At 41.3% G+C, this 26,565-nt stretch overlaps 1 protein-coding gene and 1 long non-coding RNA gene across 2 annotated transcripts in view; both read right to left on the bottom strand.

Moving 5' to 3' along the window:
- LOC125963619 (uncharacterized) overlaps positions 1 to 26,565 on the bottom strand; it is a 687,634-nt gene that overhangs the window by 400,215 nt on the left and 260,854 nt on the right. The window lies entirely within an intron of this gene.
- The window catches only part of ZEB1 (zinc finger E-box binding homeobox 1), a 201,111-nt gene that overhangs the window by 3,883 nt on the left and 170,663 nt on the right, over positions 1 to 26,565 (bottom strand). Inside the window, exons 5-7 of the mRNA XM_012536308.3 lie at positions 16,236 to 16,438; positions 13,036 to 13,141; positions 737 to 2,547 (exon numbers count right to left, since the gene is read on the bottom strand). Coding sequence (XP_012391762.1) covers positions 737 to 2,547; positions 13,036 to 13,141; positions 16,236 to 16,438 — 2,120 coding nt within the window. The remainder of the gene's footprint in view (positions 1 to 736; positions 2,548 to 13,035; positions 13,142 to 16,235; positions 16,439 to 26,565) is intronic.

Below are 26,565 nucleotides of genomic sequence, written 5' to 3'. Positions count from 1 at the left end.
ATATTTGGAAAAAAGGTTGAATCAAATGAATACTAGAGATAAATTCAATCAGAAATTGATGGAAAAAAATGGAGAGACACAAGGTCAGTGACATAGAAAAAGCCCGGACAGTGAGACACACACAATCACACACATTGGTTCTATCAAAACCGTCATGGATCTGGGGGGAGTTAAAGAGGAAACTGCAAACATAGATTCACAAGTATATTCCCTCATATATCATTACGATTGAACACTATTTAGTTTACAGCTTACAAAATCATTGGTAAATTCACTAGATGAATTCTTTATATACTTAATTTTTGTTTGTTTAAAAGTTTTTTTTACAAACAGAGGTGTTACACATAAAAAGGGATAGCTGAGTTTGCCTGGTGTGAAATGTCTGTGAACAAATTCTCATTTACGAATGATCATAATCGACACAGAACGTTAACGAATTTTGGGATCTGACTAGAAAACAGAAGTCTGATTAGTAAGCATTCCAGGTTTACTTTTCTCTTCTGTCTCTAGTTTCAAACAGTCAATATTTAGCTGAGACTCATCGACCCTTTTCTCAGCAGAATAACAAAACTGCCGTTGAAAAGTACTAAGGCACACATTCATCTATTTCCTTTCAGAAATGACAGCTTAACAAGCTGCTTGGCTCTCTTGGGACTGATTTTTATTAGAAAAATTCAATGAAAAAAGTCAAATGAGCACTTGACCAGTAGAGGCCGAGGGTGCGGGCATTCTTTACCTGATTTCCGTTGGGCTGGGCCACCCTCAGGGCTGCTTCCTGGGCCGCCGGGCTGACTGCAGTCGAGTACGTGTAGGCGACCTGGGGGATCAGCAGGGTCTGCTTGTTGGCCGCCAGCGCTCGCAAGCACGGAACGCTGTTCTGGTCGGCGATGGCCACGATCGTGGGTAACTGGGCAGTGACTGTAGGTATAGCAATATTTATGGGGTTGGCACTTGGTGGGATTACATTTACAACTGGTTCTGAGTCTGTGACACAACTGTCCTTTTGTGGCTCCTTTTTTGCACAAGACAAGTTCAAGGGTTCTTCCTGGACAGAATACACACTGTTCTGGTAAACACTAGTGATCGTTGACCTTTCCAATAACTCTCCCTGTTGCTTTGGTAGTGAAAGATCAAGAGGTTCGACCTGTGGCTCTTCCTGTGCCCCTTCTGCCGGGTACGAGTAACCCTGTGCGTTTCCGGAGGAGGAGAGGTTGAGGGGGGATGGGGACGATGCGCTGCTTCTGGAACCGTTGACCGCGGAGCCCACTGGTAGGACGGGGGAGCCGCTTATCTTCAGAGGACTCTGGAGATTCCTCGTGCCGTCCTGGGATTCATCTGCGTTTGTGGGCTGAGGCTGGTCATCGTTCTTAGCAGGGATGTTGGCTTTGCCTGGCTCGGGAGAAGATGCCTCAGAAGACTGCACTGGCGTCTGTCCCGTCTGCATCTTTTCAAACCACTTCTTCACTACATCCGGCGGTAGGTTCACTGAGTCAGCAATTTTTGAGAGCTCTTCTGCACTTGGCTGTGCATTCAGAGCATAATACGCTTTCAGAAGAGACAGGAGGTTCTTTAAAGGTGGCTGGCTGGGAGACAGGCTGCCGTCTCCGGACCCCGAGGGAGCAGAGGCCTCGGGCTTGGCACCTTCTGGCGTGGGGGGCAGATGGGGCTGGGCGGGCTGCTTCAGGTCATAGTGCTTTAGCTCCGGAAGTGCGCTGATGTCCCCTGGACAGTCGTCACACAGGAGGCAAGTGCTGTCGTTCCCTCCTCCTTCAAAGCTTTTGTCCTTCTCAGATTTAACAGTAAGATCTTCTGGTAACTTTTCACTTTTGCAACTGTTGGTGGGGACTGGATTTTCTTTTTTTAAATTCTGAGGAACAACTTGAAGTTGGCTAGGTTGTTCAAGACTGTAGTTAATGATGATTTTGGTGGTTCCATCTTGATCCACCAGAGGAAGACTGATGGCTGAAATAACAGAATGGCCACCTTGCTGGATGGATGACGCGCTGATTGTTTCTTGTTCTTTGGATGCAAGATTGGCTTGATTATTCTCCAAAACTTGCCTGATTACATTACCATCTACTGCCACTTTAAGTACATTCTGAATATCACTTAAATTGATACTGATGGGGGACACCAACCCCACCGTTGGCAGAACAACGGCTTGCACCACACCCTGAGGAGTACTGGTTGCCTGCAAGGGGCCACCACCACTGAAAACCCCATTCTGTAAAGGGGTTGAACAGTTGATTCCTGAAGCAACCACTATGGGCTTGAACTCATAATCCACAGGCTCCGTTTTGATTTGGTTTACGGAAAGTTGTTCTTGGAAGGGCTTATTCTCTATCTTCTGCCGTATCTGTGGTCGCGTGGGACTGCCTGGTGATGCCGAGAGAGATGGTGAGGGACACTGCGAGGTCTTGAGCCCTGTTCGTGGTCGCCCGTTCACAGGCATCAGGCTGATACATTTCTTACTGCTTATGTGTGAGCTATAGGAACCGGAATGGGAAAAACGTTTCTTGCAGTTTGGGCATTCATATGGCTTCTCTCCTAAACAACAACAAAAAATTACATTCATAAATTTTTACGTATCCACGTTTTCCCTAAAACAAGCAGTATCAATTTAAAAAGAGGTTACCATGTATGTTTGTAATATAATTTTATTTAGAATCATCACTTTACGTTCAAAACCTACGTAAATGTCATAAACACCAGTAAAACGTGAGTCTGAACTACGTGCTAACCAATAAAAGAATCTTCTCAGCATATGTGTCCAACATTTCTGCAAACTTTTAAAAGTTCAAATCATTCTCAAATACATCCTACTCTTTCAAGTAATTTTTTTCTTATCCTGTTTCACCAATTTATGTAATTTTCTATACTTTATTCTACTTAACCATCTGTAGGAGAAATTAATGTTAGAGGAAAGAAAAGTAAATCTCCCATAAGGCTTAACATGTATGAACATCTCGCCTTAACTGTGTGAGGCATGAATATCTATCCTTCCCATATCCACAGGTTTCCACAGGTTTCCTTGAAAATATCTTTTTCAATGGGAAGAAAACTTGAAATACAAGGTATTGTTAGAAGCCTTGGCTTATTAAACTGGGATGTATGTACTTCTGGCTATATCAGGCAGTGTTTTATACTGGGTTTGAAAAGCATCTTACAGTTTCAATTTTAGCGATAGTGGTTATGGTAATTTAAAACATGTAAATATTAAGACACAGATTAGACTATGTTGCACAAATGCAACGTTTCTGTGAAACGTTAGGAAAAAAACAAAGAAGCTTCCTGCTTACAGAGGCCTCCTTTAAGTTGCTTCCCTAGACCTTCCAGGGTACAAGGCATTTATTCTTCTTGGCCAGTAGGGATACTTTGACAGAAAATTTTGAGAAGCACTGAGCTACATGAAATATTTACATACAGCCTATTTCTTTTTTCCTTTTGCTTTAACTTACAGTTCATCATTTATAATTTAAAGGTTACTGATGCCCATTTTCAGGGAGGTAGCAAACTCCAGGTGTTGTGGGCCGTTTACCTGCACCTGTTACAGTGCAGCTCAGCAGCTCACAGAGATGCTCTTTAAAAACCATCTTTAGAAGAATGAATGGCTAATTATGAAAATTATGAAATGTGACGATGCTGATTATCTACTCAGTAGCAAAATTAAAACTCTTAGCAAAAAAAAAAAAAAAAACTCTTTATCTCCCCCCCTTTTTTTTTTTTGATGTTTATAGCCACTTTATTTTTTTTAATTGATGTATAGTTGATTTGCAATGTTGTGTTAGTTTCTGGTATATTCAGCTTTATTCTTTTTTTGAATTTTATTTTTTATACAGCAGGTTCTTATTAGGTATCTATTTTATACATACTAGTGTATGCATGTCAATCCCAATCTCCCAGTTCATCCCACCACCCCCCCGCAACACATTCCCCCTTTCTTTTTAATAATTAAAAGGAAAGCAGCAGGAAAGCCAATGTAAGCTCTGCTAGTAATGTAACTTCAATGTTGTAAACTTTAAAACAAGTGCATTATATTTTCATAGAAATCTATATCTAAGAAATCAGAACTGGAAGGAATCTAATAAGCCCTCTATGTAGCCTCCTTCTCAATGAAGAGTTCATTTTATATCATCTCTGCTTAACCTCCTTTATTAGAAGGAGTCTGCTGCCGCTGGACAGCTCTGTGGAAGACAGTCTAGTCTGGCTCTGCTGAGGACCGTGGGTCTGGGTGCAGATTCTGGCTCTGTCACAGGCTGTTTTCTTAACCTTTTTAAGCCTCGGTGTTTTGGTGCATAAATGTAGATGCATCCTCGCTGGACTGTTGCAGCAGTTATATGAGATTATGTAGCAAACCTCAGTGTGCTCTCGAGAAGTGTTAGTGATTCCTTCCAAAGGCGGTGAGACAGAGGCTCAGTACTAGGCCAGAGTCCGCTGCTTGGAGCGCCGACTTCCCTGCACTAGTTTGCTTCTGATGCCACAGAACTGGGTTAACTTTTCCTCCACGAGCCAGACTTCCAAACTGATGAAGAGCTGTCACGTGTATTCTTCAATTTCCCTTGTGTAGGTTGAACATATCCGGGTCTTTCTTGCGTTCCTTGTGGGACGTGGTTTTTAGAACCCTTACTCGCTTGTTAACTCACCTCTGGAAATTCTCCAGTTTAATCAATATCTTTCCAGTGGGATGCCTGAAATATGATTCATTACTCAAAATGCATCAGATAAAAATTTCCAGTGGGGGTAAAACAAGGGATATGTCCTAGTATCTCTCTTATTTTAACATTCTTAATGATTCGGTGGCATTTTTAGGGGAGCTGCGCTTGCTCTCCTGCTCTCTAGGAAAATAAGCACGTGTAATACAGGTTACTTCTGTCTTTACAAACAGGGAGGTAGAAGAGCACAGTGGGTACAGCAGTGGCTTTGGAGACAGGATGCCTGTGTCAGAGCCCCAGCTCTGCCATGTCCCAGCTGAGTGACTGTGGACAAAGCTAAGCTTGCTGAACCTCCATTTTCTCATCAGTTAAAAAAAAAAAAAAAAAAAAAAAGAGGAAACGGTAGCATCCACCTCACAGGGTTATTGCGAGAACTATATGACTTAATGCATGCAAATAACTAGAGTGTGGCTGTACAGAGTTAAGTGTTCAGTAAGTGCTAGTTATCATTATGCTTATTGGGAATCACCCTGATACTTTACCACTCCTGCAAAGAAAGTCTGCAGGACAATTATTCTAGAGCCAAAGTCACTACGTTTGTTAGGAAAACTCTTGTTTCTAACTCTAACTTCATAGCTTACGGACGATAGCTGAAGCACATCAGCTCGCTTACCAGTCGACCTGGGTCAGTGTTTGTAACCACTCAGCCCTGGAGGTCATATCAGGAGGGTGTGCTGCTCAAAGTTACATGTACTACGAACACTGACTTGTTTTTAATGGCTGGGTGGGTGTTCAGATGCAACTGATGTAAAGGTTTTCCAGGCTAAAATGACTGTGAGGCCGTGGAACAAACCCAGGTTACTTGCTGGGAGGATCCCAGCCCAGGTGCAGGGGCTCCTTTGCACCCCCGTGTGTGGTGTGGTGGCCTTCTCACAGCTCAGTTCCCACCCATGTGTGAAGTTCACATGACGCGTGACACACGTCTCTGCATAGGGTTCATTTCATGGGTATCAGAAGAGACCAACTATCCGGGCAATTTTAGGGCATATAATCGACGACCCTGACCCTCAAGGCCTTATGAAAACTCAGCTGAGAAAAAAAATTACAGAGGATTCCTGAAGGATATGCAGTTCATTCATTACTAGATACTCTAAACAGTGCTTTCAAAACCATCTGTGGTGAAGGGTCGTTTGTTTTTTCATTAAAAAAACTTTCCAATCTCCTATGGACCAATATTGTATAAAATACAATGAAATTGTCACAGCACTGTCTTGGTATACTAGTTTCTCAGTGTATCTGGGATGACACTGAGTAGCCCTGCTTGAACTCTCCCCTTGGAATAAACCATCCGGGAGCCGTAGACTGGGACGGCATCCATCGGCCACCCTGGGACAATGCTTTTTCTGAATTGCACTTTGGTGAAATATCACTGGCCTCTATTGAAGAATCTTATTTTAGAGAGAAAACACTATCAAATTCTCTGCTGTATTATTTTAAGGATATTTCTCAGGATGATATAAATATTTTGTTCTTTATTCTTTTTTAACTTAATTTTTAACATCTTTATTGGAGTATAATTGCTTTGCAATGGTGTGTCAGTTTCTGCTGCATAACAAAGTGAATCAGCTATACGTATACATATATCCCCATATCCCCTCCGTCTTGCATCTCCCTCCCACCCTCCCTATCCCACCCCTCTAGGTGGTCACAAAGCTCCGATATGATCTCCCTGTGCTATGCGGCTGCTTCCCACTAGCTATCTGTTTTACATGTGGTAGTGTATATGTGTCCATGCCACTCTCTCACTTCATCCCAGCTTACCCTTCCCCCTCCCCGTGTCCTCAAGTCCATTCTCTATGTCTTTATTCCTGTCCTGCCCCTAGGTTCTTCAGAACCTTTTTTTTTTTTTTTTTTAAGATTCCATATATATGTGTTAGCATAGGGTATTTTTCTCTTTCTGACTTACTTCACTCTGTATGACAGACTCTGAGTCCATCCACCTCACTACAAATAACTCGATTCCGTTCCTTTTTATGGCTGAGTAATATTCCATTGTATATATGTGCCACATCTTCTTTATCCATTCATCTGTTGATGGACACTTAGGTTGCTTCCATGTCCTGGCTATTGTAAATAGTGCTGCAGTGAACACTGTGGTACATGACTCTTTTTGAATTATGGTTTTCTCAGGGTATATGCCCAGTAGTGGGATTGCTGGATCATATTATACCTCTATTTTTTAGTTTTTTAAGGAACCTCCATACTGTTCTCCACAGTGGCTGTATCAATTCACATTCCCACCAACAGTGCAAGAGGGTTCCCTTTTCTCCACACCCTCTCCAGCATTTATTGTTTGTAGATTTTTTGATGATGGCCATTCTGACCGGTGTGAGGTGATACCTCATTGTAGTTTTGATTTGCATTTCTCTAATGATTAGTGATGTTGAGCATCCTTCCATGTGTTTGTTGGCAATCTGTATATCTTCTTTGGAGAAATGTCTATTTAGGTCTTCTGCCCATTTTTGGATTGGGTTGTCTGTTTTTCTGATACTGAGTTGCATAAGCTGCTGGTGTATTTTGGAGATTAATCCTTTGTCAGTTGCTTCATTTGCAAATATTTTCTCCTTTCTGAGGGTTGTCTTTTCATCTTGTTTATAGTAACCTTTGCTGTGCAAAAGCTTTGAAGTTTCATTAGGTCCCATTTGTTTGTTTTTGTTTTTATTTCCATTTCTCTAGGAGGTGGGTCAAAAAGGATCTTGCTGTGATTTATGTCAGAGAGTGTTCTGCCTATGTTTTCCTCTAAGAGTTTGACAGTTTCTGGCCTTACATTTAGGTCTTTAATCCATTTTGAGTTTATTTTTGTGTATGGTGTTAGGAAGTTTTCTAATTTCATTCTTTTACACGTAGCTGTCCAGGTTTCCCAGCACCACTTATTGAAGAGGCTGTCTTTTCTCCACTGTATATTCTTGCCTCTTTTATCAAAGATAAGGTGACCATATGTGCGTGGGGTTTTCTCTGGGCTTTCTATCCTGTTCCATTGATCTATCTTTCTGTTTTTGTGCCAGTACCATACTGTCTTGATCACTGTAGCTTTGTAGTATAGTCTGAAGTCCAGGAGCCTGATTCCTCCAGCTCTGTTTTTCGTTCTCAAGATTGCTTTGACTATTTGGGGTCTTTTGTGTTTCCATACAAGTTGTGCAATTTTTTTTGTTCTAGTTCTGTGAAAAATGCCATTGGTAGTTTGACAGGGATTGCATTGAACCTGTAGATTGTTTTGGGTAGTATACTCATTTTCACAGTGTTGATTCTTCCAATCCAAGAACACAGTATATCTCTCCATCTGTTTGTATCATCTTTAATTTCTTTCATCAGTGTCTTATAGTTTTCTGCATACAGGTCTTTTGTCTCCTTAGGTAGGTTTATTCCTAGGTATTTTATTCTTTTTGTTGCAATGGTAAATGGGAGTGTTTCCTTAATTTCTGTTTCAGAATTTTCATTATTAGTGTGTATATAGGAATGCAAGAGATTTATGTGCATTAATTTTGTATCCTGCTACTCTACCAAATTCATTGATTAGCTCTAGTAGTCTTCTGGTAGCATCTTTAGGATTCTCTAGTACAGTATCATGTCATCAGCAAACAAACAGTGACAGTTTTACTTCTTCTTTTCCGATTTGGATTCCTGTTCTTTTTCTTCTCTGACTGCTGTGGCTAAAACTTCCAAAACTATGTTGAATAAGAGTGGTGAGAGTGGGCAACCCTGTCTTGTTCCTGATCTTAGTGGAAATGGTTTCAGTTTTTCACCATTGAGAATGATGCTGGCTGTGGGTTTGTCATATATGGCCTTTATTATGCTGAGGTAAGTTCCCTTTATGCCTACTTTCTGGAGGGTTTTTATCATAAATGGGTGTTGAATTTTGTCAGAATCCTTGCATTCATGGGATAAACCCCACTTGATCATGGTGTATGATCCTTTTAATGTGCTGCTGGTTTCTGTTTGCTAGTATTTCTTTTTTTTTTTTTTTTTGTGGTACGCGGGCCTCTCACTGTTGTGGCCTCTCCCGTTGCGGAGCACAAGCTCCGGACGCGCAGGCTCAGCAGCCATGGCTCATGGGCCCAGCCGCTCCGTGGCAGGTGGGATCTTCCTGGACCGGGGCACGAACCCGTGTCCCCTGTATTGGCAGGTTTACTCTCAACCACTGTGCCACCAGGGAAGCCCTAGCCTTTATTTTAAAGCCTATTTTGTCTGATAGGCGAATTGCTACTCCAGCGTTCTTTTATTTCCATTTGCATGGAATATCTTTTTCCATCCCCTCACTTTCAGTCTGTATGTGTCCCTAGGTCTGGAGTGCACCTCTTGTAGACAGCATATGTTTCTGTATCCATTCAGCCAGTCTGTGTTTTGGTTGGAGCATTTAATACATTCACATCTAAGGTAATTAATGGATATGTTATGTTCCAATTACCATTTTCTTAATTGTTTTGGGTTTGTTATTGTAGGTCTTTTCTTTCTCTTGTGTTTCCTGCCTAGAGAAGTTCCTTCAGCATTTGTTGTAAAGCTGGTTTGGTGGTGGTGAATTCTGTTAGCTTTTGCTTGTCTGTAAAGGTTTTAATTTCTCCGTCCAATCTGAATGAGATCCTTGCTGGGTAGAGTAATCTGGTTTGTAGGTTCTTCCCTTTCATCACTGTAAATATGTCCTGCCACTCCCTTCTGGCTTGCAGTTTCTGCTCAAAGATCAGCTGTTAACCTTATGGGGATTCCCTTCTATGTTATTTGTTGCTCTTCCCTTGCTGCTTTTAATTCTTTGTATTTAATTTTTGATAGTCTGATTAACATGTGTCTTGGTATGTTTCTCTTTGGATTTATCCTGTATGGGACTCTCTGTCCTCTTGGAGTTGATTATTTCCTTTCCCATATTAGGGAAGTTTTCAACTATAATCCCTTCACATATTTTCTCAGTCCCTTTCTTTTTCTCCTCTTCTTCTGGGACCCCTGTAATTCGAATGTTGGTGTGTTTAATGTTGTCCCAGAGGTCTCTGAGACTGTCCTCAATTCATTTCATTCTTTTTTCTTTACTCTGCTCTGTGGTAGTTATTTCCACTATTTTATCTTCCAGGTCACTTATCTGTTCTTCTTCCTCAGTTATTCTGCTATTGATTCCTTCTAGAGGATTTTAAATTTCATTTATTGTGGTGTACATCATTGTCTGTTTGCTCTTTAGTTCTTCTAGGTCCTTGTTAAATGTTTCTTGTATTTTCTCCATTCTATTTCCAAGATTTTGGACCATCTTTACTATCATCACTCTGAGTTCTTTTTCAGGTAGACTGCCTATTTCCTCTTCATTTGTTTGGTGTCATGGGTTTTACCTTCTTCATCTGCTGCGTATTTCTGTCTTGTCATTGCCTAAGTTACTGCGTTTGCGGTCTTCTTTTCACAGGCTGCAGGTTCTGTTTTTGGTGTCTGCTCCAGGTGGCTAAGGTTGGTTCAGTGGGTTGTGTAGGCTTCCTGGTGGAGGAGACTGGTGCCTGTGTTCTGGTGGGTGAGGCTGGATCTTGTATTTCTGGTCGACAGGACCGTCCATGTCCAGTGGTGTGTTTTGGGGTGTCTGTGACCTTATTATGATTTTAGGCAGCCTCTTTGCTAACGGGTGGGGTTGTGTTCCTGTCTTGCTAGTTGTTTGGCATGGCCTGTCCAGCACTGGATCTTGCTGGTCGCTGAGTTTAGCTGGGTCTTAGCATTGAGACGGAGATCTCTGGGAGAGCTCTCGCCAATTGATATTACATGGGGCCAGGAGGTCTCTAGTGGACCAGTGTCCTGAACTCGGCTCTCCCACCTCAGAGACTCAGGCCTGACACCCGGCTGGAGCACCAAGACCCTGTCAGCCACACGGCCAGGTATGTGGGGAGAGTCTTGCCTATTGGGAAGGGGAGAGTCTTGCCTATTGGGAAGTCTGTGGTCTTCTGCCAGCGTTCTGTAGGAGTTGTTCCATATGTAGATGTATATCTGATGCATTTGTGGGGAGGAAGGTGATCTCCTCGTCTTACTCCTCCGCCATCTTGAAGGTCCTCCCTGTTCTTTATTCTTAGTGATGCTTCAAGGAACAACTTTCTCTATGGACTTAGTATCAGGAAGGGTTGTGCTTTTTCCAGCAACTGATTCTTTTTACTTACAGTCACTCTGGGTCTTGGTTACTAATTGTAGTTTTCTTACTTCCGAAACCTTAGGGTCTAATTTGTGGTCACTTCTAGCATGTGCAAAGGATTTTATATATTCCTTTTGTTCTCATGTTTACTTCATGCCTGTCTTACTTTCTTAACTTTATTTTTCTTAAATGTTTTTAAAATTTTTGCTGTATTAAAGGTGTACAAGCCTCATAGTAAATAATTTTAAGAATAAGAGACATAAATACATAATGAATGGAGAGCAGAGCACAGTGGAAGTTTTGGTTCTACGATGCGGCCTAAATTTGCCTTATCTTTTAAAGCAGCAGCATACTGTTAGCTTATACAAAGCTCTTCACCATCCAAACTCCTAAAGTTTTTCTGTAGGTACTACAGATACTAGCTCCCTACTTGATTGAGGTTGATTTTTGAATATCAACGTAGGATTCTGTGATTATTAACTTCTTGTTTCTAGACTTATATTTTAATATTTGGTGTGATCTGTGCCTCCCAACTGCGTATCATCTATAGATCTGATAAGTCCTCTTATATGGCTGCAATAGGACCATATGACATTCACTTCGTAAGTGAATCTTACTTTAGGAAGGGATGCTTCTGAACTCATTCTAGGAGGCCAGCATCAGCCTGATACCAAAACCAGATAAAGACACTTTATAAAAATCTACAAACAAACTCATAGAAAAAGAGATCAGATCTGTGATTACCAGAGGCGGGGGGTGGGGGGGAACTGGATGAAGGTGGTCAAAAAAGGTACAAACTTCCAGTTATAAGAAGTTATAAGATAAGTAAGTACTAGGAGTGCCATGTATAACATGATAAGTATAATCAACACTGCCGCATGTTGTATATGGAAGCTGAGAGTAAATCCCAAGAGGTCTCACCACAAGGAAAATATTTTTTTCTATAATTTTGCGTCTGTATGAGATGGATGTTCACTAAACTTACTGTGATAATCATTTCATGACATATGTACGTCAGACCCCACTGCACACCTTAAACTTATACAGTGCTATATGTCAATTACATCTCAATAAGGCCAGAAGAAAAAAGGACAGTGGTGTAAGAGGAGAAAAGGTCCATTTAATATATATATTAATATATGTTAATATTAATATATATGTATAAAATTGATGAAAACTGTTCAATGGCACAGGAGCTGAGAAGCTGAGGAACAGGATCCTGTTCCAGGCTCTAAAAGACAATCTTTACTTTCCAGACACATTATAATGTGTAAAAATTTTAAACTGTATTTGTATGAATCTTGGTTTAAGTGGTAACTTTAACATTTAGCCCTCAACAACCAATTCAGCACAACGTCTATAAATGCAGTTCCAAAAATAAAACACAGATATCACCAAGCAGCCCTCATAAAGCCACCCAACTCCACTCTTTTGCAGGACATTTGTGAAATCTTCACAAAATAAGCACGTGCAGACACATAGTTTCCCACTCATGAGCTAACCGCTGTTTTTCATTAAAATTATTTAAGTCTTAAGTAATATATCAGAATTAATCAGGAGACGAACAGAGTTCATAATGCAAATGTGGGATATTTTCTATACTTTCTAGGTTTTGATAGCTTTTGTGGAAACAAGTTTCTAAACAGACATAACATTTTTACCATATAGTAATATTCATTTTGTACGTAAGGCTGCAGACAGTGACTAGTGTAGAAGGGAAGGGTGAGATGAGGGCAGAGCACATTTCCCTCCTCTAAGTCCCCCTTCACGCCTCAGTCTGTGCCCTGCTGTGCTGCCCTCTCCCTCTGACTCCACAGCACCCACTGCCACCTCCTGCCTCGAGTTCCATTTCTACTTCTCTCATGTAGAGAAGCGTGTCTCTCCTCCTTTCCTTGTGCACACGGTACCCCTATACCCGTTATCATTCCCTTGTTAACTGTGCAGAGGAGGCGATGAAATAACATTCACCAGAAAGCTGAAGTGTTTTCAGGTTGTATGTCTGGTTAACGCATGCTATATTCTGATGAGGAAATTTGGAGTATGTCCTATTGACTTGCTATACTTTAGTCAAAGATTAAGATTCCAGTAAAATACCATTTACAAGCAGAAGATTTCTCCAGATTAGTCTTTATCCTAAAAGAAAAGCAGCGTTTCTAATCATGTGTGTAGATCGCATGTGATATTAATTTATTACCGTAATTCCTATGATATTCACCATAGATAAAGAAAACAAATATTTACCACTGTGGATTCTTAAGTGCTCTTTTAGATGGTGTTTGTATTTGAAAGCTTTTCCACATTCAGTGCACTTGAATTTACGATTACCCCCAGACTGCGTCACATGTCTCTGTAAGAAAGAATTGGTGTTTTATTTATAAAGCAAAAAGGCTTTAGAGATAAAGAACATCCAATCTACTAAAAGTAAGGTTTTGGTGATTCTCAAATTTTAACAGTCACAAAAATCTAACACTTGGAATATTACCAAAAAGGAGGTTGATCATGGCAACAGAATTTTGACATAAAGGAAAATCTCCACTTCCTAAAGGATCAGAAGTATGAAGCAGCACAGCATTAGCACAAACACTACGCACTTCGCTAGGAACTAGAGGCCGCGTCGCCTGCGGTCTGATTCACAGGTAAAGGAACTGCAGTCGAGAACATCCGTCATCTGTCTCTAGCACAATTACTACACAGAAGAAAAGGCTGGGCTTTTCTTAGCCTGTCTCTAGTAAGTTTGGTATTTCCAAAATGTACCTTAATCTGATGATTTAAAAAGTACTTCCATTTTTTTCAGCCCAATATGGGTTGTTGTACTAGCTTTCTGCCTGGCTTACCAACTCCCCACTTCTGTATACTTCGAATCTATCCTCTACCCTCTATTACTCTTACAGAAGCACCGCTGGAATTGAATTATTCAACCAATTCTGCTCACAGATTTCTAGAGGATTCCTCTCCACCCCTGAACCCAGATTCTACTACTACAGACGCCAGGTTCATAGCCCCTGAGTTTCCAGGCTTCTTCGCCAGTCCCCTCTCAGGAGCCTATGTCCCAGTCGTCCAGTGGGTCCCAACCTTCTGCACATGTACTGCTCTTCGCCTCCTCGCTCTGATTTATACTATGCCCTACTTCCTGGCTCTGCTTCCCCTGAATTCTGACAGTTAAGATTCTACCCATCTGTCAAAGGCTCAAGTTCTGCTTGCTGCGTGCTCTCCCTCACTGGAATCTCCCTTCTTCTGTCCTTCGTACAGGAAGGACAGAGAATGAGCACGTACCATGCTCTACTTCACCCAAACCCCTGGCTTTGAAACCGAACATACGGTGACAACTCCCAAATGTCTCTCGCTCGACGTCTCCCCTCAATGCCAGGCCCTCACAGCCGGCCGCTCCCTCGATGGTCCCCACTGGGAAGCAACAGGCTGCTGTCAACAGGCCTGCGGTGACGCCTGCATTTCTCTCCTGGAAGAGTCGGCCCTCCCCTCGTGTGTCTCTTACCTCTGTGAATAACCCCCTCATTGATCTGATCATCACTTAAGCCCTGAACTTCGGAGGAATCCCTGATCCCTCTCTTTCCCTTAGACCCTTGTTCAATCCCTCAGCAAGCCACCCTGCACCCACGGTCCCTAACGATGTTGCGTCTGCCACACCGACCACCTCTGGCCTAGACCACAGCCTCGAAGTGGGCTCCCTGCTTCCTTCTTGTCTCTCTCAGTCTACTTTCCACCCAGGAGCCCGAGCTGCCTTAGAATTATAAAGGCAAAATGCAGTATCTTTCAGTGGCTTCCCTATCACACTTATTCTCAGAAAGGTCTCCCTACCCTGTAAAAAAATAAAAACTTTCTATCCTCTTACTCTTATTTTTTCATCATTCTACCTGCTTTTATAGCTTACATTTCGGTCACCTACTAATACACGCCTTCTACTGGCAGGGACTTGGCTCATCTTTTTCACTATTGTGCCTTTAACACCTACAACAGGCCTCATACAGAATCGAAACTCAGACACTTTTCAAAGGCCAGCAAGGCAGATGGTCTGCCCTTTGGTCCTAACCTAAATTGTTCCCAATTCTGTTTCTCACATTATTACATTTATCACAGCTCCTTTCTGACGTTGGTCTGACTACATACTTCACATATAAACCGACTACCTTTGCAAAACCCATCAGACAAATCCTCACAGAAAGTGGCCTTCACCCTCATCAGAGATCTTACAATTTTATAGCAGCATCTCCTGCTTTCCCCACCAGTTCCATCTGTCCTCTGAAGGTCCCCTCCTTTGACAAGGGCCCTCAGGGTAGAGGATGTGGGGCAGCAGAGGCAGGACGGGGCTGCTCCCCAAACATCACCTGGCAGGCCCTTTCCCCAGGGCTTGTCTATAGCATGGTCATGTCGGGACACCAGGGTGGCAAGAGCACGCGTCTGTGTTGTCCCTGACAAGACTCGTGCGGGGCAGATGCGAGCAGATGGGCTTTGTCTTCCGTGTGTCAGTTTTCACCCCTCCTGGCGCTCGCTGCACCCCAAGTGCCCTGCGTGGACTGAACCACTGACTCACCTAAGGAGAAGCTTGGTTCTCGCTCCCTGCCTGCCACCCTCCCACACCCCTTATCTTAGTTCGTGAGTGTTGTCCCCAGAGTCCTGAGAAGACAGGCTGACCCTTCTCATCATTCTGTTGCAGTTTTCTGGTTTGGGGTAACTTGTCCTCTAGGGGATCTGTGACTTAAGTGCACACAGAGCAGACTCTCATGCACTCAGGTAGACAGATGTTCACATCCTTGGATATAAGAAACTGGACATAGCCTCAACATACCCTATGCAGCTGAATATTTACTTGACTTTTAAATCTAGAATTAAGTAGCTAAATTTCATTACTTGCAGTTGATAGTTATCAGGATCTTATAAAAGGACAACTGGCAAAAGCTTCTTTAACTTTAACCTGTACTTAAGTACAGAGCCAACAATTTAAATATAACTTACAGGATAGTCTTGGTCTATGCTTCTAGAAATTGAGGCAAAGTGAAACAAGTAGAATAAACCATATGAAAATTGAATCTTCAGATTAAAAATGGTTTAGAGTCTAAACTTTAGATTTTTAGAGGCATGCAGTTTATGTAATCAGTTATTTTCTCTACACTGAACATTCCAGTAGTATGTATTCTGAAATCCTAAACATAAGAGAAATATTTGTTATGGTATAAGCAAAACAATTAAATTGAGATGAAAGGGACCTACCTGAAAAAGAAAACTTAGTTACCTCTAACATAGTGTTCATATGTGCTTTTAAAATCAGAAATGACCAGATAATCCAAATGAATAATCACTTTCCTTTTCATAAGGCTGTAGACCAGACACATCCCCTAAATTTTTCAGTATATTAAAACCCTCGCCTTCTGTGGAGGGGTGAGTTCTCAGCGTGGAAATTTCGTGAATGCAGTCATTCCACTTACTTGATCTCTTCCTGATTTGTGGGAGGTCATGTGACGTTCGAGCTGGGTTCTGTACGCAAAGGTGTAACTGCACAGGGAGCAACTGAAGTTGTCTTCGTTCTTTTCATGGCGATATTTAATGTGTTCTTTCAGAGAGGTAAAGCGTTTATATCCTCTGTCACAATATGGGCAGGTGAGTAACTGGGAAAATGCATCTGGTGTTCCTGTAAAAGAAGGATCATATATTTTAAATTTAAAACGTTAAAAAAATATTGCCAGGACAGACCTTCAAGATGGCAGAACAGTAAGACGCAGAGATCACCTTCCTCCCCACAGATACACCAGAAATACATCTACACGTGGAACAGCTCCTATAGAACACCTGCTGAACGCTGGCAGAAGACCTCAGACCTCCCAAAAGGCAAGGAACGCCCCATGTACCTGGGTAGGGCAAAAGTAAAAAGGAAAAACAGAGACAAAAGAATAGGGACGGGATCTGCACCAGGGGGAGGGAGCTGTGAAGGAGGAAAGGTTTCCACACACTAGGAAGCCCCTTCGTGGGCGGAGACTGTGGGTGGCGGAGGAGAGCGCAGCCACAGGGGTGCGGAAGGCAAAGCGGGGAGATTCCCGCACAGAGGGTCAGTGCTGACCGGCACTCACCAGCCCGAGAGGCTTGCCTGCTCACCCGCCGGGGCGGGCGGGGCTGGGAGCCGAGACTCGGGCTTTGGTCGGAGCGCAGGGAGAGGGCTGGGGTTGGCGGCGTGAACACAGCCTGCAGGGGGTTAGTGCGCCACGGCTGGCCGGGAGGGATTCGGGGAAAAGTCTGGACCTGCCAGAGAGGCAAGAGACCATTGTTTCCTGGTGCACGAGGAGAGGGGATTAAGAGCGCTGCTTAAAGAAGCTCCAGAGACGGGCGCGAACCGCGGCTAAAAGCGTGGACCCCAGAGACGGGCATGAGACGCCAAGGCTGCTGCTGCCACCAAGAAGCCTGTGTGCGAGCACAGGTCAGTATCCACACCCCCCTTCCGGGGAGGCTGTGCAGCCCGCCACTGCCAGGGTCCCGTGACCCAGGGACAACTCCCCCGGGGAGAATGCACGGCGCGCCTCAGGCTGGTGCAACGTCCTGCACCAGCAGCCACAGGCCCGCCCCACACTCTGTGCCCCTCCCTTCCCCCGGCCTGAGTGAGCCAGAGCCCCCGAATCAGCGGCTCCTTTAACCCCGTCCTGTCTGAGCAAAGAACAGACGCCCTCCGGCGACCTACAGGTAGAGGTGGGGCCAAATCCAAAGCTGAACCCTGGGAGCTGTGCGAACAAGGAAGAGAAAGGGAAATCTCTCCCAGCAGACTCAGGAGCAGCGGATTAAATGTCCACCATCAACGTGATGTACCTGCATCTGTGAAATACCTGAATAGACAACATATCATCCCAAATTGAGAAGGTGGACTGAAGGTGGACTTTGGGAGCAACTGTAGACTTGGGTTTGGTTTTATGTTTATCTTAGTTTAGTGTTTAGAGCTTGTTATCACTGGTTTTTTTTTTTTTTTTTTTGCGGTACGCAGGCCTCTCCCATTGCGGAGCACAGGCTCCGGACGCGCAGGCTCAGCGGCCATGGCTCATGGGCCCAGTCGCTCTGTGGCATGTGGGATCTTCCCAGACCAGGACACGAACCCAAGTCCCCTGCATCAGCAGGCGGACTCTCAACCACTGCGCCACCAGGGAAGCCCACTGGTAGATTTTTTATTGATTTGGTTGCTCTCTTCCTTTTTTTCCTTTTAGATATAGATATTGTTTTCTTTTTCTCTTTTTGTGAGTGTGCATGTGTATGCTTCTTTGTGTGATTTTGTATAGCTTTGCTTTACCATTTGTCCTACGGTTCTGTCTGTCTAGTATAGTTTTGAGCACTTGTTATAATTGGGGGATTTGTTTTATGGTTTGGTTGCTCTATTCTTTCTTTCCCCTTTTTTTAAATTACTTTTTAATTCTTTTTATTTTTAATAATTAAAAACTTTTTTTTAAAATAACTTTCTTTTCTTTTTTTTTCTCCCTTTTCTTCTGAGCTGTGTGGCTGACAGGGTCTTGGTGCTCCAGCTGGGTGTCAGGCCTGTGCCTCTGGGGTGGGAGAGCTGAGTTCAGGACACTGGTCCACCAGAGACCTCCCAGCTTCACGTAATATCAGTCAGCGAAAGCTCTCCCAGAGATCTCCATCTCAACGCTAAGACTCAGCTCCACTCAATGACCAGCAATCTCTAGTGCTCGACAGGCCATGCCAAACAACTAGCAAGACAGGAACAACCCAACCCATTAGCAGAGAGGCTGCCTAAAATCATAAGTCCACAGACACCCCAAAACACACCACTGGACATGGTCCTCCTGCCCAACAGAAAGACAAGATGCAGCCTCATCCACCAGAACACAGGCACCAGTCCCCTCCACGGAAGCCTACACAACCCACTGAACCAACCTTACCCACTGGGGGCAGACACCAAAAACAACGGGAACTACGAACATGCAGCCTGCGAAACAGCAAGTTAAGCAAAGTGAGAAGACAGAGAAACACAGCAGATGAAAGAGCAAGGTAAAAACCCACCAGACCAAACAAGTGAAGAGGAAATAGGCAGTCGACCTGAAAAAGAATTCAGAGTAATGATAGTAAAGATGATCCAAAATCCTGGAAATAGAATGGAGAAAATACAAGAAACATTTAACAAGGACCTAGAAGAACTAAAGAGCAAACAGACAATGAAAAACAGATAAGTGACCTGGAAGATAAAATAGTGGAAATAACTACCAAATAGTGGAAATAACTACCACAGAGCAGAAAAAAGAATGAAATGAATTGAGGACAGAAGAAGAAGAGGAGAAAAAGAAAGTGATGTCCAAGAAAATACTTGAAGAGATTATAGCTGAAAACTTCCCTGATGTAGGAAATAGTCAATCAAGTCCAGGAAGCGCAGAGTCCCATACAGAAACATGTCAAGATACACATTAATTAAACTAGAAAAAATTAAATACAAAGAAAATATATTAAAAGCAGCAAGGGAAAACAACAAATAACATACAAGGGAATCCCCATAAGGTTAACAGCTGATCTTTCAGCAGAAACTCTGCAAGCCAGAAGGGAGTGGCAGGACATGTTTAAAGTGATGAAAGGGAAAAACCTACAACCAAGAAGAGTACTCTACCCAGCAAGGGTCTCATTCAGATTCGATAAGAGAAATTAAAACCTCTACAGACAAGCAAGAGCTAAGAGAATTCACCACCAAACTAGCTTTACAACAAATGCTAAAGGAACTTCTCTAGGCAGGAAACACAAGAGAAGGAAAAGACCTACAATAACAAACCCGAAACAATTACGAAAATGGTAATAGGAACATACGTATCTATAACTAGCTTCAATGTAAATGTATTAAATGCTCCAACCAAAAGACATAGACTGGCTGAATGGATACAAAAACAAGACCCATATATATGCTGTCTACAAGAGACCCACTTCAGACCTAGGCACACATACAGACTGAAAGTGAGGGGATGGAAAATGATACTCCATGCAAATGGAAATCAAAAGAAAGCTGGAGTAGCAATTCTCCTATCAAATAGACACAAGAGACAAAGAAGAACACTACATAATGATCAAGGGATCAATCCAAGAAGAAGATATAACAATCGTAAATATTTATGCACCCAACATAGGAGCACCTCAATACATAAGGCAAATGCTAACAACCATAAAGGGGAAATCGACAGTAACAGAATTGTAGTAGGGGACTTTAACACCCCACTTTACCAATGGACAGATCATCCAAAATGAAAATAAATAAGGAAACACAAGCTTTAAATGATACATTAAACAAGATGGACTTAATTGATATTTATAGGACATTCCATCCAAAAACAACAGAATACACTTTCTTCTCAAGTGCTCGTGGAACATTCTCCAGGATAGATCATACCTTGGGTCACAAATCAAGCCTTGGTAAGTTTAAGAAAACTGAAATTATATCGAGTATCTTTTCTGACCACAATGCTATGAGATTAGATATGAATTACAGGAAAAAAACCATGGAGGCTGAACAATACACTACTTAATGATGAAGAGATCACTGAAGAAATCAAAGAGGAAATAAAAAAATACCTAGAAACAATGACAGTGAAAACACAACGACCCAAAACCTATGGGATGCAGCAAAAAGCAGTTCTAAGAGGGAAGTTTATAGCAATACAATCCTACCTCAAGAAACAAGAAACATCTCAAATAAACAACCTAACCTTACACCTAAAGCAATTAGAGAAAGAAGAACAAAAAAATCCAAAAGTTAGCAGAAGGAAAGAACTCATAAACATCAGATCAGGTATAAATGAAAAAGAGATGAAGGAAACAGTAGCAAAGATCAGTAAAATTAAAAGCTGGTTCTTTGAGAAGATAAGCAATATTGATACACCATTAGCCAGACTCATCAAGAAAAGAAAGGGAGAAGACTCAAATCAATAGAATTAGAAATGAAAAAGGAGACAAGTGACACTGCTGAAATACAAAGGATCATTAGAGATTACTACAAGCAACTATATGCCAATAAAATGGACAACCTGGAAGAAATGGACAAATTCTTAGAAATGCGCAACCTGCCAAGACTGAATCAGGAAGAAATAGAAAATATGAACAGACCAATCACAAGCACTGAAATTGAAACTGTGATTAAAAATCTTCCAACAAACAAAAGCCCAGGACCAGATGGCTTCACAGGCGAATTCTATCAAACATTTAGAGAAGAGCTAACACCTAACCTTGTTAAACTCTTCCGAGGGAGGAACATTCCCAAAACTCATTCTACAAGGCCACCCTCACCCTGATACCAAAACCAGACAAAGATGTCACAAAGAAAGAAAACTACAGGCCAACATCTCTGATGAACACAGGTGCAAAAATCCTCAACAAAACACTAGGAAACAGAATCCAACAGCACATTAAAAGGATCATACACTGTGGTCAGTTGGGGTTTTTCCTAGGAATGCAAGGATTCTTCAGTATACGCAAATCAGTCAATGTGATACATCCTATTAACAAACTGAAAGAGAAAAAGCTTTCGACAAAATTCAACACCCAACACCCATTTCCCTCCAGAAAGTAGGCATAGAGGGAACTTACCTCAACATAATGAAGGCCATATATGACAAACCCAAAGCCAACATCATTCTCAATGGTGAAAAACTGAAACCATTTCCTCCAAGATCAGGAACAAGACAAGGGTGTCCACTCTCACCACTATTATTCAATATAGTTTTGTAAGTTTTAGCCACAGCAATCAGAGAAGAAAAAGAAATAAAAGGAATCCAAGTCGGAAAAGAAGTAAAGCTGTCACTGTTTGCAGATGACATAATACTATACATAGAGAATCCTAATCCTAAAGATGCTCCCAGAAAACTACGAGAGCTAATCAGTGAATTTGGTAAAGCAGCAGGATACAAAATTAATGCACAGAAGTCGCTTGCATTCCTCCCATTTACCATTGCAACAAAAAGAATAAAACACCTAGGAATAAACTTACCTAAGGAGACAAAAAACCTGTATGCAGAAAAGTATAAGACACTGATGAAAGAAATTAAAGATGATACAAACAGATGGAGGGATATACCATGTTCTTGGGTTGGAAGAATCAACACTGTGAAAATGACTCTACTACCCAAAGCAATCTACAGATTCAACGCCATCCCTATCAAACTACCAATGGCATTTTTCACAGAACTAGAACAAAAAATTTCACAATTTGTATGGAAACACAAAAGACCCCGAATAGCCAAAGCAGTCTTGAGAAAGAAAAATGGAGCTGGAGGAATCAGGCTCCTGGACTTCAGACTTATACTACAAAGCTACAGTAATCAAGACAGTATGGTACTGGCACAAAACCAGAAATATAGATCAATGGAAAGAAAGAGCAGATATAAACCCATGCACATATGGTCCCCTTAATTTTCATAAAAGGAACCAAGAATACAATGGAGAAAAGACAGCCTCTTCAATAAAGTGGTGCTGGGAAAACTGGACAGCTACATGTGAAAGAATGAAATTAGAACACTCCCTAACACCATACACAAAAATAAACTGAAAATGGATTAAAGAATGTAAGGCCAGACACTATAAAACTCTTAGAGGAAAACATAGGCAGAACACTCTATGACATAAATCACAGCAAGATCCTTTTTGACACACCTCCTGGAGAAGTGGAAATTAAAACAAAAATAAACAAATGGGACCTAATGAAACTTAAAACTTGCACAGCAAAGGAAACCATAAGATGAAAAGACAACCCTCAGAATGGGAGAAAATATTTGTAAATGAAGCAACTGACAAAGGATTAATCTCCAGAATTTACAAGCAGCTCATGCAGCTCAATTTCAAAAAAACAAACAGCCCAATCCAAAAATGGGCAGAAGACCTAAACAGACATTTCTCCAAAGAAGATACACAGATTGCCAACAAACACATGAAAGGATGCTCAACATCACTAATTACTAGAGAAATGCAAATCAAAACTACAATGAGGTATCACCTCACACCAGTCAGAACGGCCATCATCAAAAAATCTACCAATAATAAATGCTGGAGAGGGTGTGGAGAAAAGGGAACCCTCTTGTACTGTTGGTGGGAATGTATATTGATACAGCCACTATGGAAAACATTATGGAGGTTCCTTAAAAAACTAAAAATAGAACTACCATATGACCCAGCAATCCCACTACTGGGCATATACCCTGAGAAAACCGTAATTCAAAAAGAGTCATGTACTACCTACACTGTTCATTGCAGCACTATTTACAATAACCAGGACATGGAAGCACTAGTCTCAGTGTCCATCGACAGATGAATGGATAAAGAAGATGTGGCACATATATATACAATGGAATATTACTCAGCCACAAAAAGAAATGAAATTATTTGTAGTGAGGTGGATGGACCTAGAGTCTGTCAAACAGAGTGAAGTGAGTCAGAAAGAGAAAAACAAGTCCAAGTACAGGAATAAAGATGCAGACATAGAGAAGGGACTTGAGGACACAGGGAGGGGGAAGGGTAAGCTGGGTGGGACAACATGAGAGAGTGGCATCAACATATATACCCTACCAAATGTAAGGTAGATAGCTAGTGGGAAGCAGCCGCATAGCACAGGGAGATCAGCTCAGTGCTTTGTGTCCACCTCGAGGGGTGGGATAGGGAGGGTGGGAGGGAGACGCAAGAGGGAGGAGATACGGGAACGTACGTATATGTATAACTGATTCACTTTGTTATACAGCAGAAAGTAACACACCACTGTAAAGCAATCATACTCCAATAAAGATGTTATTAAAAAATTACCAAAGCTACCACCAAGGTCCTCTGGTATGTACCAGACGTTATTATGCTTTGTATTTGATCCTCAAAACAACACACTGATCTCCCCCTCTATTTTATAAAGAGAGAACGTGAGGCCCAGAAAAGGCTAAATAACTTTCAAATCACACAGCCAGTAAATGACGAAGTCAGAAGTCAAACGCGTGCTGTGTGACTTTTTCACTAAAACATATTTCTTCTCTTCGTTTTCATGGTTAATTAGAGAAAAACGATACTCTAGTTATAGTCCTTGGAGAGTAAGCAGCACACGGACTATGTTTCTAAGACTCCCTTGCAGGTAGGTGTGGCCCTGTGCCCGAGTTCAGACCAAAAGGGTGGGGGCCAGACCAGGCCTGGCCCACTGAGACGCCCCCTGCACGGCTCTTCATGTTCTTTTTCCTCCTGAAACACACCAGCACATTTTCTGTATAGTTTTAGCTGGATGACTATTACGATAGCTTTCAGAAAATAAGGGCATTGTGGATGAACTGTAGTTTGTGGAGTGAACTAGGTATTTTTTATATATGGAATCATCTAAGCCTGCCAATCCTAAAAATGTAATACTTCTTTGGCCAATTAATAATTAAGAGTAGATTTCCATATTTGATGTTTGATGTATTTCTTCAAAGAAATAAGTTCCTAAGTGACAGCTTATTGTAAATATCATCTTACCTTCATTTTGGATTTCTTACAGAAAAAGACCACCAAAGAAAGTTTCGGAACATTCTTCAAATGCTTCATAAACATGTGGCCCCATTATTGGAATTCAAGTCTATGTAAATTAAATGTCTTGCTTAAGGGCAGGCCTGCAAATACTAAGCTGAGCACCTGACACTACACAGCTAAATACGCCGAAATATGTATCAAATATACAAATAAAATCAAACAACCAAGACCCCCATGGTTTATGCTGTTTTTTTGTTTGTTTGTTTGTTAGCAGTTCGCAAGTCACCTGGAACCAGAGTGTTTTCTCCTAGTGATGACTCTGGCATGACCCCCCTTCTTTGGGGACTAGAGTAGCCACATGAGGACATTTTGGGGGCGAAATCAAGTTATATTTTGTCTAGTATCAATTTCCTATTTGTACAGACAAGTGGGAAATCAACATTTGGGACACTCTCCTTGCCAGACTGTCTGTCTATCCTACTGGTCTCAGCGGCTAACGTCAGAGTCCACCGTTACAGGTGTTTGGTCATCAGTACCACAGTCACAGTGTGATTCCATGGTTCAAGCTCCTTGTACTCCTGGGTCATAAGCGGTCTGCTTGCATTATTCTATTTTCTTCTTTACCTTCATTAATCCTTCCAATCAGTAAACAAAATATCCATAAAATGACAAGTTTATCATATTCAAATAGCAAGTTCTTTTCATAAATCAGTATCTATTGAATGTTCATACTCATAAACGAGCACTGGAATATTATTTTTTAAAAACTCACTTTTTAGCAATGAAGACTTGTAAGGAAAAAAATGTTTCTTTTTAGAATTCCTATAATAAACTTATGGTAGCAATTCAATACTACTAAAAAAAATCCAACCTATGTCTGACCATTTTTTGAACAATAATTTCTTTATGTTTCTGTGACCATGCATATACTTATTTAAAAAACATTTTAAATTTCTGTATCTTAAACTTCCTTTAGTAGGCAGACTGATATAAAACCTGTGAAAAATTTCCTGATTTGTTCCCCACTGAACCAGAATTTGTGATAAATCCATCTGTTGAAGTTTCCCTGTTTACAACTTATGACATGCAGATGGTATGTTTAATCTGTTAAAACACTAAAAACCTAAGTGCTTCTGAAGATAATCACTTTTTCTATGTAAACAGATGTTGCTGGTGTGACAGAAAATCTACTGTGAAATACTGTATTAGCAGTTAAATTAGATTATATATCTAAAAGTAATGAATTCCTGAATTAGAAACATATTGAATAATAATTAGACAAAGAAAACAAAAAATGTTTTACTAATTTAGAACAGTTAAGGCCTCAATTTTTATGGGATTTTACTGCATTGATTTGTAACAATGGACTTTACAAAGTTTAACCTTATTTGATCTATGCAATGGAACGTTTCTTTAGTTTTCATTATTTTCTTTCACGGATACTTTCTGAAATCCTCTTTGTTACAGTTATACACATCTGCATTTAAAATGTTCTATTTCCCTTTCATATCTATGGTAAGCTACTGCTTCTTCAGGTGAAATGTTATCACATTTTCTTTAAGAGAAAAAAAAACAACCAAGAAACAAAAGTAGAAAACGAAGGCCCGACAGGATTATAATGCCAATAACTACGGACTCTGCAAATACGCAAACAGATCAACAGAACGCATATCATTAAGCTGAAATGCAGTGTCCCTGGGGGTAATTACTTATAGTTTTCAGAAACGTGTCCTTTTACCACACTGCAGGAAACAATTCCTAGAGCACCCTACTTCTTTTTCCTTTGTCACCAAATTAGTTACAGAAATCCTATCTATTCTGGAGTGAAACTTCTCTTTCTGCTCTTTTGCATAGCTGATTCCTGATTTAAGGAAGGTACAGTTGACTCTTCACAATGGAATCTGTTTTGTTTTCTGTACCACCCTTCTCGATTTCCTTCAAACATTTAAAAGTTGATTGATACAACACCATTTACACTAGCACCAAAAATACTTAGGCATAAATCTAACAAATTATGTATAAGATTTATTTGAGGAAAACTACAAAAGTCTGATGAATAAAATCAAAGAACTAAATAAATGGAGAGATATTCCATGTTCATGGATACTCAACATTGACTCAATATTGTCAAGATGTCAGTTCTCCCCAACTAGGTCTACAGAGTCAATGTAATCCCAATCAAGTCATTTTATGGATAATGACAGACATTCTAAGTTTATACAGAGAGGCAAGAGACCCAGAAGAGGCAACATAACATTGAAGGTGAAGAGTAACGTTGGGAGACCAACACTATCTGACTTCAAGGCTTACTATGTAGCTATAATA

This window comes from Orcinus orca, chromosome 2, assembly GCF_937001465.1.
Source record: "Orcinus orca chromosome 2, mOrcOrc1.1, whole genome shotgun sequence".
NCBI classification, from domain to species: domain Eukaryota; kingdom Metazoa; phylum Chordata; class Mammalia; order Artiodactyla; family Delphinidae; genus Orcinus; species Orcinus orca.
Note: the sequence above shows the minus strand (reverse complement) of the source record. Positions and strands in the feature narration are given on the sequence as shown.